Source organism: Xenopus tropicalis, chromosome 2 (genome assembly GCF_000004195.4).
Source record: "Xenopus tropicalis strain Nigerian chromosome 2, UCB_Xtro_10.0, whole genome shotgun sequence".
Lineage (NCBI taxonomy): Eukaryota > Metazoa > Chordata > Amphibia > Anura > Pipidae > Xenopus > Xenopus tropicalis.
The window spans coordinates 81,206,909-81,227,727 of NC_030678.2; the positions used below are offsets into that span (position 1 = coordinate 81,206,909).

General features: G+C 37.1%; 1 protein-coding gene across 7 annotated transcripts in view; it reads right to left on the minus strand.

The window, feature by feature from the left end:
• The window catches only part of thrap3 (thyroid hormone receptor associated protein 3), a 37,670-nt gene extending 18,063 nt beyond the window's left edge, over positions 1 to 19,607 (minus strand). For 5 of the 7 annotated variants that reach the window (XM_012956630.2, XM_012956633.2, XM_012956632.2 and 2 more), the window contains exons 1-4: positions 19,474 to 19,607; positions 18,387 to 18,439; positions 10,467 to 10,542; positions 389 to 537 (exon numbers count right to left, since the gene is read on the minus strand). In XM_012956630.2, coding sequence (XP_012812084.2) covers positions 389 to 516 — 128 coding nt within the window. In that variant the 5' untranslated portion in view covers positions 517 to 537; positions 10,467 to 10,542; positions 18,387 to 18,439; positions 19,474 to 19,607. 7 annotated transcript variants of the gene reach the window in all.
• Positions 19,608 to 20,819: the final 1,212 nt, after the last annotated feature.

The window sequence follows — 20,819 nt, forward strand, 5'->3', positions numbered from 1 at the left end:
CCCAACAGCCTGTATGACAAATGTAGGATTTATTATCTGGAATGCTTAGGAGCTGGGGATTTCCGGATAAGGGATATTTATGTAATTTAGATCTCCCTACCTTAAATCGGATGAAAATTATTTAAAAACTAAAAAATCCCAATAGGATTGGATTCATGCAGCTTAGTTGGGATCAATCACAAGCAACTGTTTTGTTATTACAGAGAAAAGAAATTATCTTAAAGATGTCATTATTTGTTTATAACTAACTCAATCTTTGTGCATGAGTGCATAGCTTACAGGGAACAGTGGAAGGAGTTACACAAGGGTCTTTCAAAATTGCAACTGCAGCCTTGGAGCAAATGGTTAGAAATTCTGCAGAAAATTAAAATCAGTTATGGATTCTTACCTGTGTCTGCGTTTTCTCGAGTGTGACAGAGACCTTGAACGGGAACGAGACTTTGAGAAGGATCGGGAGCGTGATCTGGACATGGAGCGGGAAGATATTGACCTGGACTTTGACTTGTTTTTTGACATTTTTAACCCAAGCCGTCAGGTCTGGGGAAACAAAAGACAAAACCCAAATAAAGTTTGTATGTGTGCCTAAAAACATAAGTAATATAAGGTAAAGAGCAAGAAAAACTTGCACACGGAAGTATAATTAGATTACTTCCCCCCTCCCCACACCTAGCAACAACTCTGTCAAGGTTTACACAGAAGAGTTTACAGGTTATTGTAGAGTACAAGCAACCTAACTTAAGCTGGCCATACATGGGCAGATGTAAACAGTTATTTCAGCCCATTCAGAGAGTCATTATATCTGCACCTTTATAGTTACTCCCTGACTGCCTCCCCGACATATCTGGATAAAAACTGGGTAGATCTGGAAATCCAGTTGGGCACAAACCACATTCATATCGATGGCATCCTCTCCTGACTGTCCTGCATAGGTGCCCATTATGCTTCAAAGGTTTAATTTAGCCCAGCATCTAGGTAGTTAAATAAGTTGTAAGAATCAGCACTTTTGGGTTCACTATAAAATGGAACTATTTACACTAGAAAATAAATTAAAATCCTCACACCCTGTTTATTGCATTACTTGCAATAAACAAATTATTCAAACATAGTTTGCTTAAATCTTTAGACTACATAATCCTAGTAAGCATGCAGGTGCCATTTTGTGGAAGTTGTCACTAAGCTTTACATTGTCCCTAAATATCAGGTATGCAGCAGTTAGAAGGGCCTGATGCATGCACCCACAGGCTATATGAGATTATAGTCAATGAGTAGGAGGGGGAATGTGAGTGGTGGAAGGGAACAATTTCCAAGTAAAAATCTACACAGAGCAAACATGACCCTTGCAGACTTTGATCTGTCAGTTTTGTATGAACACAAAAGGCATTAACAATAAGGGCAAAAAAAAAAAAGCTGCATGTAAACCATGAAATTAAAACACAAACAAAAATCTGGGTGCGAGAATACACATCTGACCCACATATCAGAGATAAGACACGTTTCAGGAAGTTGTTCTTATGCTAATAAACCAAACATTTGTCAGTTATAGCTAAATAGATATAAAAGAAAAAAATATAGTTTAAACATTTTTAAACTTGTCTGATTTAACAAAAATCCTGCTTTGAGCACAAGAACCCACATTTAATCGTGCTTGTGCCGATAACTAGCAACTGTAACTATAGTTAGCTACTTGGAAAATTAAAACTGAAAAAAGTACAAGTGTAAAACGATAAATATCAGAACCCGGTGTATTTTATCAGTTACAAAATAAAATAAAAAAAAGAGAAACGGAAAAATACTCACTGCGTGCAGAGGAGCAGAACAGTGTTAATACAGAAAGGTCAAATTTCCTTCCTGGTAAAAACTACAAAACGGTTGTGCTAATCATTAGAGTCTAAACTCCACCCAGAGATCAGTTAAAGTGAAACCACACAAGGCATGCCTCCACTGACTGAATTCTCCCAGAATACATGTGATTTCACAGCACTGGGCAATATTTATTCAGTTACAAAGTGCAATGGTATTAAATAATAAGATGACAATTACTGTGAAATGCATGACTTAATATGGTTTTGAGAACCCATATTTAGCTTTAGCCATAACCTAACCTTCGTTGGGGGGGGGGGGGTGACAGGAGATCATTAGCCCACAGTGCACAAACGGCAGTATCTACTACAAAAATGCGATTAACTTGTGCTGCTGTTAAAAGTTTTAGAGAAGAGCCTGCATATTATGGTTGCCATGCAGCCAGTATCTCAATGGCTAGACGGAAAAACATTTTGTATTAAAAACATAGCGTTAAAAAAAAAAAAAAAGCCAGTGAAGGCATCTAGCTCCTGAGTCATTAAAGAGATACTGACACCAGAAATCAAAACATTTTCTTGGCATGACCTTCATTTTTGCCATAAAAGTATTTGCCCAATGCTTTTATATTACCTGTCTGATCCCCCATGTTCCCCTATAAGAGGCTGCCATATATGTCCAGCAGGAGGCCGTTAGCATTAGAAGCTATAACTGACAGGCTAAGAAGGGACAGTCAGGTTGGCAAAACAGTCAGGTTTAGGAACTTCAAGTAATTATTTACAAAAGCAAATCTCTCAGCGAAAATCAATCAACGTGACCTATAGGCAACTTTTTATGTACATTCATATTTTGAGGAGTCGTTTTTTAGTGTCAGTATCACTTTAAGCCTTTAAGCTTTAAGAGTGGATTAAAAGATGGCTATATAGAGAGAGTTGGAAACTTGGCCAGTGTTTATGGGACTTTCCCCAACAGCTCGCCTTGCTGATATCTGGCCTTAAAGGGGACCTGTCACCCTAAGAAAAAATTCCAAATTCTTTTCTATCATGCTAGTCAAACAAAGTAAACCTTATTTACACTATACGGATAGTATAAATCTTGTTGCCTTCAGTCTTGGAACTAATCAACCACAGCAAGCAGGCAGCTGCCATTTTGTGGACACTGTTAGTAAGGCAAGCTTTGCATCACACCAAAATCTTGTTGGAGGACCCGATGCCCATACCCATGCACTGGCTACATAATTAGGTGATGTGGAGGGAGGGGAAAAGTGTGAAGTGCAGTAATATCTAGGAAGTGCTGCATGGAAAGCTAAAGGTATTTATGCCTAAGGCATAGAGGCGAGGCAGGCAATATATGATTGACAGCTGGGATTTTTAAATGTCTTTATAAAGGTTATGGATGGGTTATTTAAAAAAATGAATTTGGGTTTCATGTTTAACTTGAAAAGGACTTTTATTATTCAGCTTTTTATGTCTGGGTGACAGGCCCACTTTAAAGGTCTGGTCAACCCAGACATTTTTTGCCTAATAAAAGAAAGCTAAATTCTAAGAACCTTAGCAATATATATTCATTACAAATTTGTAATGGTTTGAGTTATTTGTATAATATAAATATATATAACTTATATTAAAAGCGTTGTTTGTATGTCCTTTTCTATTCTCTGTGGCCAGATAAATCCTCCCATGTTAGTAGCCCCTGCTGTATTAGAGCTGCTATCACCCAGAATTTGACACAGTATTGCCTGCTCATACAAGTGCCTTAAAACTGCTGTCTCCTCCCTACTCCAACCAAGAAGATGACTACTACATGTCACCTGCACCAACAGGGATTGCAATGCTAAACATGTATTTTATTTGTTACAATGTGTATGTGTACCCAAGCTTTAGACTGTTTTTAAGCAAAAGGAGAAGCTAAAAAAGGACATCAGGGGAATTTTAAACAGATGCCTAGGTGCAAGAAGTACCCCTTAACCGGAAACCCATTATCCAGAAAGTTCTGAATTATAGAAAGGCCATCTCCCATAGAGTCCATTTTAATCAAATAATTCACATTTTTAATGTCCTTTTAACCTGTAATAAAACAGTACATTGTACTTGATCCCAGCTAAGATATAATTAATCCAAACCCAAAACAATCCTATTGGGTTAATTTACTGTTTAAATAACTTTTTAGTAGACTTAAGGTAGGAGTTCTGAATTACGGAAAGACCCCTTATTCGGAATACCCAGGTCCCAAGCATTCTGGATAACGGGTCCCATACCTGTGCTGCCTTGTGCACCTCTGCAGTCAAACTTTTTTTTTTATTATTTTATTCTATTAAATTTTAAACCTGTTTCAATATATTTTAGAGACACAAACGAACAAGTGGAATTTTAGCCTTAGTGCCAACAGCAATCAGGGCAACTGTGTACAATAGCTACACAATAGGTGAATGCTCTGTGCAAAGCAAATCATCTAAACCAGCCCAAAGCGACAGCATGTTAGAACAGAGGAATGTGGCTGCTTGGGTGGGTGGAGGGAAGTTTACCCATTTCTTCTAAACATGTTCAGTTTTCACTTTGTATATAAAGTGGGGGAAAAAAAAGTGTAATGATGTTTTTCCTGAATAAGGGGAACTTGTTGGTTGCTATGATATGAGTTTGGTTAATATGCCAACAGAACCTGCTATGTGCGTGATATAATACGCCTATATGCGCATGCATGAAACTGTGTGCGCATACGCTAAATTACACGAAAAGGCCGCATTACTCTGCTGGAAAATGTTCCTACAGAAGTTACGTCGGCATATGTGACGTCACGTACCCGGAAGTAAGCCAGGTGCTCGTTGAGAGAAAAATTGGCATTTAATGAGAGAGAGGGTATTTATATCTTCCACATGAACTTATGCATCTGGATTCCCCTCGAGAAAGGTTCTTTGCCGAAACGTTGGGGCAATTCTCATCTATGGCAAGTGTATCAGATAACCTGTGTGTCTCTTTTTGCCTATGCACTTTTTTGTGGTATTATATTACAATTTTATGTGTTATTTTCTGTAAGTTTGTAATTAAAATTGATTGTTGTTAAACCCTGTATATTATATAAAGGATTACTACTTTTTAATACTACCACTGTGCTTGTGTTTTCTGTGTGCAAACCCTTACTCTATTTGAAATTATTGTCTTAGGTACCCTATATGGGGGTACAATTTTTGGGTTTTTGCACCAAACACTTTTATGACTGAAGTGAGTGCCCTCCATTTATCTATATTCACCACCTAGAAGCTTCTCATGCTTGTGTTACTTCCCAATTTTTTATATTTATATGTTGCTCACAGGTTTAAAAAAAAAAAAAAAAAGTTAGGAACCCTATAATATAGAAAAGCTGCAATTTATATCCTTTCTGCTAACCAATGAAAATTCAGTCAAGAAAGATGATCCCTGATTAAGCAGGACTACCTAGTGTGTCAAAACTGCCCCCAACTTTCTATATAAAAGGTAGCGAAAATTTAGAGTTGAAGAGCTGTGACAAACTAACAGGCAAATAAACAATAAACGATCCTTGTGTGCAACTCAGCCAGTTCCTTATTCAGTGTTTTCATTCTGCATTTCCTACACAGCAGACAGAAAAATAAATAGATAAATAGAAAATAGGTTGAAATGTAGAAACTGGCAGTCTAGAAGGGAATTTAAAAAGCAAAACAATACGTGTTGGGGGCTATAGGTTGCCACCTAACCTGAAAATAGCATCTTTGACTGGAGCCAGTAATACATAAAGCCCCAGATATGCTCTCTAGCCTTGCCATTGGTATTTTGTGCAGTGGTGGCAACACTAATAAGTTGAAGGGGGCTAACTAAATGTTTTGCAGTAATGAAGGGGTTGGGGGATTTGGGTAAAAAAAAAAAAAAAAAAAAACAAAAGCTTGAAAACCTTTGCTCTAATTTCTTCATGACAAAAAAAGCTCTAGGCATGTTTATGTCAGGATATGCTTTCACTATGAAACTTGAAGGACTTGAAACACAGCTCTGAACATTACTCAGAGAGATAAACCATCCCAGTGTGTAATTTTATTGCCACGGTAGTATCATGTTCTTATCACTATTTTATGGATTAGCCTCCTAGATTGGAAATCCCCAAAATGGTTAGGTTTTTTTGTCTTTCCATATGGGATTAAGAGTATTTTGTGGTCCGAGAGTCTGAAACCCACTGTTTCTATCACTACAGAATTCTGAGCACTTAACATTATTCATTAGCAGTATGCTGACCTAGATTAAAAGCTTAGCAAAGAAAACTCCCAAGCAGTTTTAAAATATTCATTTTTTTTAAACTGCATTTGTCTGACAAATGTGTCTAAATATATAATATATCTTACATAAATACATAGTGGATATAAAAAGTCTACACTCTTCTTTGCAGAAACACTCCAAATCAGATTGCGAGGGCATCTCCTGTGCACAGCCCTTTTCAGATCACCCCACAGATTTTCAATCGGATTCAGGTCTGGGCTCTCGCTGGGCCATTCCAAAACTTTAATCTTCTTCCGGTGAAGCCATTCCTTTGATGATTTGCATGTATGCTTTGGGTCTTTGTCATGCTGAAAGATGAAGTTCCTCCTCATGTTCAGCTTTCTAGCAGGAGCCTGAAGGTTTTGTGCCAATATTGACTGGTATTTGGAACTGTTCATAATTCCCTCTATCTTAACTAAGGCCCCAGTTCCAGCTGAAGAAAAAACAGCCCCAAAGTATGATGCTGCCACCACCATGCTTCACTGTGGGTATGGTGTTCTTTTGGTGATGTGCAGTATTGTTTTTGCACCAAACTTTTTTAAATTATGGCCAAAAAATTCAACCTTGGTTTTATTAGACCATAACACCTTTTCCCACATGCTTTTGGGAGACTTCAGATGTGTTTTTGCAAAATGTAGCCTGGCTTGAATTCTTATGAAGAAAAACAAAGGCTTTCATCTTGCCACTCTACCCCATAGGCTAGACATATGAAGAATATGGGAGATTGTTGTCACATGTACCACACAGCCAGTACTTGCCAGATATTCCTGCAGCTCCTTTAATGTTGCTGTATGCCTCTTGGTAGCCTCCCTGACCAGTTTTCTTCTTGTCTTTTCATCAATTTTGGAGGGACGTCCAGTTCTTGGTAATGTCACTGTTGTGCCTTATTTTCTCCACTTGATGATGACCGTCTTCACTGTGTTCCATGGTATATCTAATGCCTTGGAAATTCTTTTGTACCCTTCTCCTGACTGATATCTTTTAACAATGAGATCCCTCTGATGCTTTGGAAGCTCTCTGTGGACCATGGTTTTTGCTGTGGGATGCGACTAAAAAATGTAAGGAAAGACCAACTAGAGCGGTGAACTTTATTTGGGATTAATCAGAGGCACTTTAAATGATGGCAGGTGTATGCCGACTCCTATTTAACATGATTTTGAATGTAATTGCTTAATTCTGAACACAGCTACATCCCCAGTTAGAAGAGGGTGTGCACACTTATGCAACCACATTATTTTATTTTTTTTGGTTTTCTTCCCTCCACCTAAAAGATTTCAGTTTGTTTTTCAACTGAGTGGTACAGTTTATACGTCACAGTAAAGGTGGAAAAAGTTCTGAAATGATTTATCTTTGTCTCATTTTTGTACAGCACAGGAACCTGAAATTTTATGTAGACTTTTTTTTTTTTATATCCACTGTATATATATTATTTTTTAAGAAAAAAAGGCAACTACAGCTCTGGTAGGTTTATCCCACTGTAGTTTCCATGCCAGAGGTAGCACAAGGTTTGATCAGACCTACTTTCTAATATGTAAATACTAGCCCTCCCTCGCCACTTCATGCAGCCAGGGTATCCCACCACACAGACAAAAATGGCTTTAAACCATTTGCACCTATGAACCAATGCCTAGTGCTGCAGGGTGCAAAAGTTTCACATGCAATGAGTTGAATTCCAGAAAACAAATGAGGTTAGAGTGGGGTTCAATAAAGCAACCCACACTATTAAATACAAAGCACCCAATTTTCCTGCTGATTTGTAAATATTAAAAGGGGTAGTTCACCTTTAAAATCAAATTTTAGTATAATGTAGACATTGCTAATGTGTGGCAGTTTGCAATTGGTCTTTATTGCATTATGTTCAACAGCTCTCCAGTTTAGTATTTCAGCAGCAATTTGGTTGCTAGGGTCTAATTTACCCTAGCAACCAGGAAGTGGGTTGAATGAGACAGGATTATTATTACAAGATGACCTGTTTGGAAAAATAATAAAATGACGACAATGAAATTGTAACCTCACAGGGAAATCGTTTGACTGCTGTGGTCAGTGACTCCCATCTAAAAGCTGGAGTCAGAAGAAGGTGAAAATGTATAAATGGAAACAAAAGTTGCCAAAAATAGGGCATTCTATAACATACTAAAAGTTAACACAAAAGGTGATACATCCCTTTATTTTGTAGTGTTGCAGAGTACAAATATATCACCCAGATATAAAGTTTCTTAAATAAAGGGGAAGCACTATCATGTTTAATTAGTCCACAACATATGCCAGTGTACGTTGTTTGGCGTTAGCAATTTGTACAGGTCAACAAATGAGCAAACACTACCCTATCTCTAGTGTATAATTTTTCAGGTAATTAGAGTAAAGGTGTTATGCCTTAGTTATCACAAAGATTGATCTTTGAAAATTCTGGCTTTTTTTCCCCCCAGCACAATAACTCTCCATCTATTAGGTTTTCCTTAGCTTTCCCACTTTGTTTCCCAACTTCAATTCTTATCCTATCAACCATGAATTCTCCCAGGTCCCTTGCATCTGTCAGAAGCATTTGCCATTGTTTTCAAAAATGCTGTGCCTCTAAGCTTGCTTCATTATTTAATGTATAAATGACAAAATTTACTGCATGGCTGCACAATAAAGTACAGAGAGAAGAAACAATACAGCTTCCATGACTGACCAAAGCCAAAAAGTCAGAGGGTTCTGCACTTTCCTTGCTTAACTGGAAGAAAAAACAAACAAAAAACCCCCACAAAACTGCATTTAACTGTAATGCTCGATAAGCCGGAGTATGTTCTCAGCATGACAATGTCTTGGTTGTTAGAGGTTATCAGAGATGAGATTAGACTAGACTAATGATACACAAGGTTTAGGGCTCTGGCAATGTAAATCGCCGGTGGGATGGCATGGCCTCTAGAGGCAACCTGCGCAATCTCAGTGAAATCGCGCCGCCGCGCATGCCATCCAACCGGCAATTTACATTTTCGCCGGTGGGATGGCAATCCAGGGAGATTAGTCGCCCGCGAACAGGGAGTTTTGCCGCGGGCGACTAATCTCCCCGTGTGCCAGAGCCCTTACAGTGTTAAATACTCTGTACAAATACATGGTGGGTGATTATAGAATTTATTATAAATATTAAGAAAAAAAAATCATGAATTAACTGAAAAAATTATGTTTTAATGAAAAGATTTTTCTTTCTTTTTTGCTCATTCACAAAAATATTCGGAAGCATTCGTACTTTGATAAATGTGCCCCTATTTCTGTATTTCCTATATCTGCCATGCAGTGGTTAGGAGCTGTAATAACCCTTCCTCCACCTTTATTTTAATGAAATGGTGGTTTTAAATGGCACTTGCAAAAAAAAAAAAAAAATATTTTATATCCATAATTAATTTCCACTTCTAACTTCTTTATATTGGAGTGGTACAACTGTGATAATTAATTTATCTTTATTATAGTTGTGTTTTCCAAATACCTGGGTTTGCTACAAACACACACACGTCTTCCTGTCACTTTATGTATGTCCACAAATAATCATGCCCCTTTACCAATGTACAACTGGCTCAGAGCCATTTTATAAATCAGTGCAGTGTACATTAAGAGTTCAAAGCATTATAAAAAGAACTAGTCATGTTAAAGCCATACAGACAAATAACTATCCAACATAAACCCCAATTCACAGCATTGGCATATTTTTAATTTCAAACTTAAAATTACATTTTGGAAAGCATAAAGAATTTGCTGCCAGTTATCCATGAACAAGAGAAGGTGTTAATTTCCCATCACATTCATTCCAGCCATGAGTGGATACTTAACCTATAAATACTAGTTTAATTAAACAGATAACATGCATGAAAGCAAACAGCTGTCTTTGTTGTTGGCAAGTTTGCTAGATGATTGAACAGAAAGTGAATATGAACAGCACTCAGCGCAGCAAAGGCTTTTTGTACCAGTCTACACATTCAGAAAATAATGCTCATTCTGAATCACTGATGCAAAATATCAACAAGCTTACACATGGCAACCTAGGGCTAATCTTTTTATGTTCCCTTTCAAGATTTGGCAACTCAATTAAAGGACAAGTAATATCAAAAAGTGAAAATATTTCTGCATCTGATGATTGAACACCTACAAATAAACTATTTATTGGCAAATTATGTTCTATATGTTATGTTTTCTTCCTATAGTCCTGTAGAGGCATAAATTAAGTGACCATTGCTAATCTTCCCCCTGCCCATGTTTCCCATTAGCCAACGCAGTACTATTAACACAAAATATAATGAGTGGTTGGTTAGGTTTCTCTTGCACTTCTCTAAATTGAACGCTCTGTCTTTAACAGAAATCAATCATTTTCCTACAATGCCCTATTGCTCTTCTCTGAAAATACTGAATATAAGATATAGATATAAAAGAAGTTACCTTATTCTGACTTGTGGATCTTTAAATAGTTGAATAGTCCTGCCTATAGCAGTGATGTTTTTACGATCGCTGTTATCTAGGCAAAGAAAGAAACAAGAAATTTCAGCCGTGTTAAAGCAGGACTCACATTAAAACTTACAATGCGATGATTTAACAAACAAAAAAAAACACACAACTAGCATACAATGGTACATAATATACTGCAAATATGAAGGCTTAAGGCAGGGGTGGGCAAACTTTTTGGCCCAGAGGCCACATTGACTTACAGACGGGCCAGGCCAGCGGTACACCGTTTCTGCTCACGTGATGAGACTTTCGGAATCGGCAGGCCGGATTAAAAAGAGCAATGGGCCAGATATGGCCCACGGGCTGTAGTTTGCCCACCCCTGGCTTAAGGGAAAGGTAAAATCACTGGAGGGGGTGCCAAGAAGTTAGGCACTCCCCAGTGACTGCATTTACTTTCCTTATACCCTGAGCCCATACTCCGGTTAGCAGAAAAGTGCTATGGCCCTGGGTCCTTCTGTGTGGACCACAGAGTAATATTCTTGTACTATTTGCTTTTTTTCCTCTATTCCAGGGCTGACAAATGCGCCACATGCAATAAAGAAGCAGGAAGAGGAAAGCTCTGTGGTGCTCTTTGAGAAGAACCCTGGCTGGTTCAGTTTTCTGAGCACGAAGTATCAGGTAAGTAAATACAATTACTGGGGGGGGGGGGGGGGGTTGCCTAACATTTGGTACCCCAAAGTGATTTCAACCTTTCCTTCTCCTTTAAAGAGGCAGTCAATTTTTTTTTTTTTTTTTTATTTTGTATTCATTCTTTCAGGCACATAAAAAAATGGAAGGATTACATTAAGTTCCAGAGAGGAAAAATGACTTAATTTCCTACCATAATGATGCTAAGCATTAAGCTGTTAACAAATAAAGCCTGGGCGTAATTATAAGACATTGGTCTAAAAAAAAAAAAAAAAAAAACAAATAAAAAATTGTGCACCAAAGGGACCTCTACCCAACAAGTTTTTTTTTGCCAAGTGAAAGAAAAAGTAGTTCTAAGCAAATTTCCAATATACATAACACATTCAATTGTTTTATTCATAAATAAACTGCAATTGCCTGGCTATTTATGTTCTCTGTACGCCTAGCTGACCCCTAAAATAACTGCAAGCCAGTTGATTAAAAACCTGGTAATACAAACAAATATGGCCTTAAACTGCAATTTTATGTACAAACAACTTTATAAGACTACTTACTACTTTCCAACGTACATTTATTAAAAATGAGATGGTTTTAGTCATCACAAGATCTAAGATTAGCACTCAGTAGTACTTAAGTATTATAAAAACCCAAGCAACAATACAGAAGAACAGACGACATATGCTCATATCCCGTTATTTTTCAAAGATCCTTCCCACCATCATGCACATGTGCTATATCCTTATGAATATACTGAAGGAACATTACTGCAGTATGACTGTGAAATCATCCATTACATCAGAGGCTATGAAAACTGACAATGTTATACAGAAAGACAGCTGCTATGCACTTGGACAGTTAAAGCAATACCTACAGAGGGATGCGGTCTGTGCTGCCGTAAAGGGACAAACACTTTCCATATGGGATTTACAGTGCTTTAGGTCTGGCAATGAATACTTGCAGCTGTCATTGAGAGAACTTTACACCTCTATATTAAAGCCCAAAGCCAAGAGTGCTGTTTTGGAGCTAGCTTGGAAACAGGACAACTGTAATACAAACTGTAATAACTTGTGACAAGACTAAAATGAGACATGATATTGAAATGGGTATTAATATTGCAAGTTCAAACATAAAAACAAAATCACCTAATGAGAATTAGTCTTGCCCATGTTTTAAGTTAAATGAAGAGAAATTGATGAAGAGTACACATCACATATTTTAACACAGACCTATGGTGATAGTTTTATTTAGCCGATAATGTATTTCTTTACAGAAACTATTTCTGGCATTGTATCTAAACCCAAAAAAGTAATATCAACTTGACTGTAACTATACACTGGCTTCACCAGTATGCTACGCAACAAAAACCACAGGCAAAAAGTAATTGTCTAATATTTATCATGTATGGTCTTAGCTGGATCAGTCCTGCAATGTAACAGCAGTTCCTTAGGGTTAATCCCCAGCACCTGTTAAGCATTTGCAGGGATTCATGTAATCATATCCAAAGGCGTAATATTAACTATTAACTAACTGTTCACTTCCGTAGAATTGACATACCCTATACTTTAGCTGTCATTTTCAAAAATATAACCAAATTAAATGTAACTCTAAGATGGCAAAAATCATGGTGCGATCAAGCAACAACAAAGTGATTAGAAATGCACAAAGTAGTGTATCCTGCAATCTGCGTATTCCCCATACAGAAATAGGCTTCTCTTGGAATCAGAACTAGAATTATGTGAACTCAGAATTATTCTTGACATAAGCCAAAGGGATGATTTATTCAAACATTACTTCAGTGTGACAACTACTGTACTATCATACATGTCCAAGTCCAGTCATAAAATGTACTCTATAGGGACTTTCATTTCTGTCTATGGGTAATTAAGTAATATCAAATTAATTATGTACAGTTAAACATTTTAAAGCAGAAAGCTCAGGCAGGTGTCCTATGATGAAGTGCATTGTTATTATAAGGGAGCAACAGATGTATAAATGTGACAGAGTGGAACCATATGAGGACTGATCTTGAGTAACTTCAAACTTTACATTTATGCAAGTTTATACACAGTAAGTAGTTAGAGAGAACACATACCGGTAATACTGAGCAATAAATGCTAAAGTGGTTTGGGACAGGCAACTACTTCCTCCTCTGTCTCTTATCATATTGCAGTTGAACACTGTATTTTACTGCAGTATTAAAAGAATTGTCTTTGTGCCATCTGCAGAGTAGGGAAAGGTCAGCCCAAACAAGCATACAGGCAAGGGATTTATTAAACAGAAACACATTATGCAGAAAGTTCCAAAATAAGTGCAATTTTTCTTAGTCTTATTTTATTTTTTTTTTATTTCCATCTTTTGTTATAATAAAACAGTACTTTTTACTTGAAGTCAAACTAGTGTCCAACTTTTTAACCATTTAAATGTTTTGTAGCTTTAAAGAATGGTTCCCCAAACTGCAGCAAGACATTCAAGATAATAGATCCCATATATATATATATATATATATATATATATATATTATATATATATATGGGATTAAAATAGAGCAGTGGCTTCTCTCACTTTAACATCTATCAATATACTGTTCACCTGTTGAGAAGGTACATCGGCAGATTACATTCTTAGCTTGGACCGATTTCCAGCAATCCGGCAGTGACCTATTACCATAATGCTCCATACAGATGAACTGTCGTATGACTGTCGCATCTCTTCCGTGAACCACAGAATACTATTACTCAAAGCCTCAAAATAAGGTTTGATTAAATTATACAAACACATCCCTACTTTTCCTAGATTAAAAATCAGATCAAATTTTAGTGGGAACGATGCATGGTGACGGCATTTTTTTTCTTTTTAATAAAAGATAAATAAACTGCCTCTTAACTCTGGTCTGTAAATCATTATGCAAGCACATCCCTTCAGGGGGTCAAGCCATCATGTCTCAGATTTACCTATCAAAGGACTGCTTAGTCAGTCAACACGCCTGAATTACTAATGACTTCAACAGCAGTGCGCTTTAAGGGGTAATCAAGTTATCTTTTAGTATGTTACAGAATGTTTGCAACTTTTCGACTGGTCTTCATTTTTTTTGTATATAGGTTTAGAATGACATTTCCTCTGCCTCTTTCCAGGTTTTAAATGGGGGTCACTTGACCCAGCAGTAACTATTGCTCTCTATGTCTACAATTTTACTGGTTTTGCTTCTGTATTACAGGTGTTGAATCTAGTATCTGTGCTGCTTGGGACCTGGATAAGGCATTTTCCCATAATTTGGATCTCCATATCTTAAAGGTCAAAGCAACGCAAAATATAATTTTTTGCCTAATAAAAGAAAATAAAATTCTAAGCAGCTTTGCAATATACATTTATTACAAATTTGTAATAATTTTTTTGTTATTTGTATATATAATTGCTATAAAAAGCAATTGCCTGTCCTTTTCTATTCTCTGACCTGGTGGCTCTGACTGTTGAAACAATGTAACACAAGCAGCAGACTGAGACTTAACTTGCTGGAGGAGACTGACAGTTGCAACATTGCAGCAAATGCTGCTTTCAATAGACATTACATCTACAAATTTTTAATTATTTCATATTGGAAAATTGCTTAGAATTATGAAAAAATATATTTTTTGGGTTGACATGCAACTAAGCAAAACCCAATAAGATTGTTTGCCACAAATATACTAGCTGAGTTAGGATCAAGCACAAGTTCAGGTTTTATTTTTAGAAAGAAAAAAGGAAATCATTTTTAAAAACTAGAATTATTTTTGTTTAAAATTAACTGAGAGATGGCCTTTCTATAATTTGTAGCTTTCTGGATAAGGGAGGTAAAAAAAAAAAAAATTTAGGACCAACTGCAAACTGTCTTTCTTTATTTAAAAAAAGTATAGCTCAAAGTAAACCCTCAGGGGCAGATTCCACAAAGTACGAGTTCAAATCCCGAAATGGGTAATATTCGGATTACATACGATATTTCCGATCATCAGAAATTGTCATGAAAATGCTTACGAAAAAATGGTAATAGTCACAATATCGTATTGGAGATCCGAAGTCAAAATTTTCTTATCTGAACAATCGTAAACAGTGGGAAAACCTTTCTGACTTTGATTCTTCAGTGCATGTTTTTGGAAGCCTCCCATAGGACTCAATGGCACTATTCAGCTCCAACCTGGCCCAAGGAAAGTCAGGATAACGAAGCTTTAATGAATCCGAAACTTTGTATTCGGAAACAATCGTACTTTGATAAATGTGCCCCTTAAGAGTTTAAAAAAATAAATATATATATATATATATATCATGTTATGCCGAGGTGCTACACAGCATAGCTTATATAAAGTAAAACATTCCAAAAATCTGTAGAACTAGAGAGAATTTAATGAAAGGTCTACATAATATCAAGTTTAATGTAATATTTTATTGCACAGAAAATGTACACCAATAATATGCACCACATACAGTGGCTTTCTTTTTAGACACAGTGGTCAAGGGTATAGGTTTTCCCTTAAATACAAAAAGGCATTTCTAATAGCTGCAAATGCAAACCATGTCATCTTCACTTGAACTACTTTTAAGATGTTCACTCACCAAATATACTTTTTACATTGCATGTCCCCTTTCAATCAGCATTAGGCAACAGCTGCAAGAAGCTATACAAATGTGATTCATTCATCAAGGCAGAACAGCTGTGGTTTAAAGTAATACTTTTTGTTCCAGCACTGGGGAAAAAAAATCCATTGAGCAGAAACAACTGCACCACAAACAGATGAACAGCTACACCTACAATACCATGCTGCTACCAAAATAGTAACTAATGTAAAAAGCGTCCCCTACAGTTATTATTGTCTGTCTAAAACAGTGATCCCCAACCAGTGGTTCGTGAGCAACATGTTGCTCACCAACCCCTTGGATGTTGCTCCCAGTGGCCTCAAAGCAGGTGATTATTTTTGAATTCCTGGCTTGGAGGCAAGTCTTGGTTGCATAAAAAGCAGTTGTACTGCCAGAGACTCATTAAGGCTGCCAGTCAACAAAAGAGCTACCAAATAGCCAATCACAGCCCTTATTTAGCACCCTCATGAACATTTTTCACACTTGTGTTGCTCCCCAACTCTTTACACTTGAGTGTGGCTCACGGGTAAAAAAAAGTTTGGGGATCCCTGGTCTAAAACAAGCACAGGAGTCATGAGTAAACCATGCTATGACAATGAAGGGGCTATCAGTATCACTCTTCTCCATTAATAAACAGTAACATAAATGACAATTTCTTTTTGTGGACTTGATAGAAAACGGTCAATTGTAGTTAGAGCCACAGCTTTATTGCATGGATCATTTCAGCAAATAAACAGCAAACAGAAAAGCCAGCTGCAGCAATTAGGTAAAAATAATGAAAACAAAGTTCCAAGATGAACATCCTCTCTAACCAGAGCAACAACTATTTCTGTAGCCTTATTAAGATATAAGCCAAAAAAACAGCATACATTATGAAACTGAAGATCCATACAAGAACGTACGAATAAGCACACTCTTCTCAATATTAGTCCCAATTTGTACCATGAGTAAAAGCCATTGGAGCTCCTAGAGTCAATGCAAATAAGCTAAGAAGTAAAAACTTCAGATCTACACGTGACAACCTATATTCCTGAAAGATATTGAGTTCTGCTGTAACTATTGCAGAAGGCTAATTTAAGTTTATTATTGTAAAGGAGAAGGTAAAAATCACTGCAGGTTGCCAAACGGTTAGGCACCCACCAGTAATTGTAACCGCTTACCTTATATCCCTATTAGGAGAAAACCACACCAACCCGGTGTAGTTGTAAACAAGCGACCCTCTCATCTATCTTCGGAATCCGGGGGCCGACGCATGCACAGAAGAGTGAAAATGCATGCTTTTTTTTGTTGAAGTTTGGCTTTTCACTCTGCATCGCTTTCACATGCACAGTAAAGACAGAAGAAGGAAGATGATCTGCTCTCTCGCCAGCTACCCCGGCCTGGTGCAGTTATCAAGCACCAGCCCAGGGTATAAGATAAGATATTACAATCACTCAATGGTGCCTAACATTTTGGCACCCCGCAGCGATTGTACACATTACCCCCTCCAAACTGCACTTCTTTTTGGGACTACAGGTATGTGCCAGCACAAAACTGACCCTTGGAGGTCTATTTTGTACATTCTGTACACAGTAGAGCAGTGCTGATTATATTTCAATGAAACTGCAATCGGTTTAGCTCTGCTGGCTAAATTTTCTAGACGTGCCCCTGAATTCAAGTGATCTGGTCACCCTAGACAAAAGGTTTTGGTTCAAATAAGATCAAAGGGTTATTTTACGATTGACAGGCATACTGGACACAAGATCCTAAATGAGTTCAGTTCAGCTTTATTGTCATATACACAATGTACCATGTACATCCTTACTGAAATGCCTTCTTTGCAGACAAAAAAAAAAAAAAACTTAAGACGATAACAACAAGTACAGGTATGGGATCCCTTATCCAGAAAGCTCCGAATTACGGAAAGCCTGTCTCCCATAGACTCCATTTTAATCAAATAATTTAGAATTTTAAAACTGATTTCCTTTTTCTCTGTAGAAAGAGTAACTTGTAATTGATCCCAACTAAGATATAAATAATCCATATTGGATGCAAAACAATCCTATTGGGTTTAATTAATATTTTGTTAATTTTTTAGTAGACTTAAGGTATGGTGATCCAAATTATGGAAAGACCCCTTATCCGGAATACCCTTGGTCCCGAGCATTCTGGATAACGGGTCCTATACAATAATCACAAAATCTTATTAACTAAAATAAAGATAGGTACTTACCAAACTTAACATTTATGGCAGATATTATTAACTAATCATAAATATAAATGTAAAAATAGCTTAACAAACCTGATAATTTCAGTATCTATTAGCATTAAATGGAGTGATTCCAATCTTAACATTGCAGTGTCTGTTGCAATATTGTACCTAAATATATTAAAAAATACCGTAGTAAACTTACCATTTACCTTATCTAAAATGCAAAATGTGAAACAATTTTGCATTACAATTCTATTTACCATATTGCACATAAGTGTTAGAAAGTTCTCAGCAAAACTTACATTTATAATATCTTAAGTGTAAAATAATACCTAGCAAACTTTTGCATTTACAGTTTACATAAATGATGAGACAACACAATGGTTCTAATTTAAAGACTACACAAAAACACACAACACCAGTTTGCTTACCTTGGCAATATTTTCAGGCAATAACAAGTCAAATGATTCCGATAGTGCTGCTTCTGGGAAAAACAGAAGAAAAAAACAAAACTTATTAAGGGGTATGTGACAAGCCTGAACACAACACAAAGTAAAAAAAAAAATTAAGTGGCATGAGTAGTTTAAAATAATGCATCATACTTAGGAAGAGATTATAGCGTAATACTCTGCTATTAAATAACACTTTTCAGTGCAAAACAGAGTATTACGCTATAATCTCTTCCTAAGTATGATGCATTATTTTAAACTAAACTTTGAACTAAACTTTTTAAGGAGTAGCTCATCTTCAAATTAGCTTATAGTATACTATGGAATGTCATATATAATTAATTCATCATGTAATTCATGTTTTTTTAGGATAGTGCTTGAATTATTTGCCTTCATCTGTCTGGCGCAGCTTTCAAACAGGGCTCACTAAGGCAGAAAACCAACAATCGCATGGTGAGCAGGCCCTCTCCTAATTATCTTCCAGTCTCTCATTCAAACCATAGCTCGGTTGCTAGGATAAACTAGACCCTAGCAGTGCAAACTGGGGAGAACCTAAAACAGAATAAATTATTGCAAATCCATAAAATATAAAAACTGGTCTACGCGCTATTAAACGTTAATATAAATGTAACCTACTAGGAAATCCTAGCATAAAAGTCAAGAAACCCGAGAGGAATCAGTAATGTTTGCAGAGGACAACATGTAACGAGGCCTACCTGTTTATTTTATACTCCCCCATTACACACATAGGCTGCACTGCAGGCCGTACATGATGCGTATGCGTTCTGGGGCCCATAGGCTGCGCTAAATCCCACTAGGAAACTTTAATCTATCCGATACTACATGAAAAAAAGAAATTTTAGATAAAAAACTACTCTTCCTCCTGTAGAATCCCTGTGGTTTTGTGACATCATCAGTTTGTTCCACAAACATTTCCCAGAGCCCCCGCCTAGGCCATACCGCCTAACAGCGCCGCTTTTCGCGGGTCAATCCCGATTTGCTAACAGAGCGCGCAAACCCATTCATTCTCAAACGTCCCCACACCGCACAACAGTCCCGATTTTCTTACCAAATGCCACAGTCCCGGATCTCTGCTTAAACGTCCCGCAAACCCTTTAGAAGCCAGCTCCTTGACTCCTGCCTCAAAGCTAAGCCGACGTCACAAGTCTCGTCTAACTTATCGCAAGAATGTGACGTCACGACGACAACACGTTTATAAATGGAGTGACGCGTTACGTAGCCACCTTATAGAAGAGACGAAGTAGTTCGCCTCTCTATTACACAATATTACGCCGATAGTCGTTGCTAAGAGACAGGCTGTACGCTGTACTACCGCCTAATATATATGTGGACACACTAGTCGTTAAGAAATGTGTGTGTAGTGACCGTGACAGTATAAAAAAAATAAGGGACTACTGGCCGCGTATACGTTTCCCCAGATGCGTGTAAGAAGCGCCGCCTGCGTATTCTAATATGAAACGTCACGAAAACTGCGCTTTTAAACTACGTGTATTTTTGCTCCCTGAGACACTTCGCTAATGTACAATCACGCGAATGCTCGATGTTATATAAACTCCCTATGGAGTCCTTTCTCTAAGCATCAAGTAAGGCGTATGGGCTACTTGCTAGGCCCCGAATAAACATTACATTCCTTGAGAATCAAAGCTGCCTGTAGTATGGTTGTAGGAAAATTAACGAAATTACAGTGGATATTGAGCCTGTACAAAATAAAATATATATTAAAGGTATTATTGCTGAAACTATAATAAAAAGTCCTAATGAAAACATACAACTGCTACTTTTTGAGAGGCTCACATTACATACCGGGCTTATTTATTTACATTGGAGACAAACCTTACCGGTGATAATCAGCAATTAGATTTGAACAGTCACCTACAAGTTTGAAAACAAATTCAAAGGTCTGATTGGTTTCTATCCCCAGTAATGATAATGTCCAATGTTAATATATATGCCCATCTTTAGGGTAATGAAGAATTGCAAATGATCCTAGTCTAGTAGGCCTTCCTATAGTTTTGCCATATTTCTCCTAATTATAACATTGGCATCAAGCATCATTTTGCAAGCCAGGCTGGTAAAATAACGGCCAGTTGGCAACCCTACACAGAGCTCTATGTGGGGCAAAAAAGATTATATTTCTCATGTTGTGGTAAATGATATACCTTGTGATGTATGGTGCATTACAAGGAACTAATAGATCTTGTGCCTTGGTCGAAATACAGTTGTGATACACAGAAAATTGTTGTGTGGTATTAAAGCAACTTGAGGCAGCTTGGGGCTAAACGCCACAGAAGATTTTGATCACTTTTTGTGGGTCAGATTTTCTCTGATCTTGTCATGCAACACCACACAACAGTGTAAGATTTTGTCGGATGATCCAAAACCCGATTATAAAGT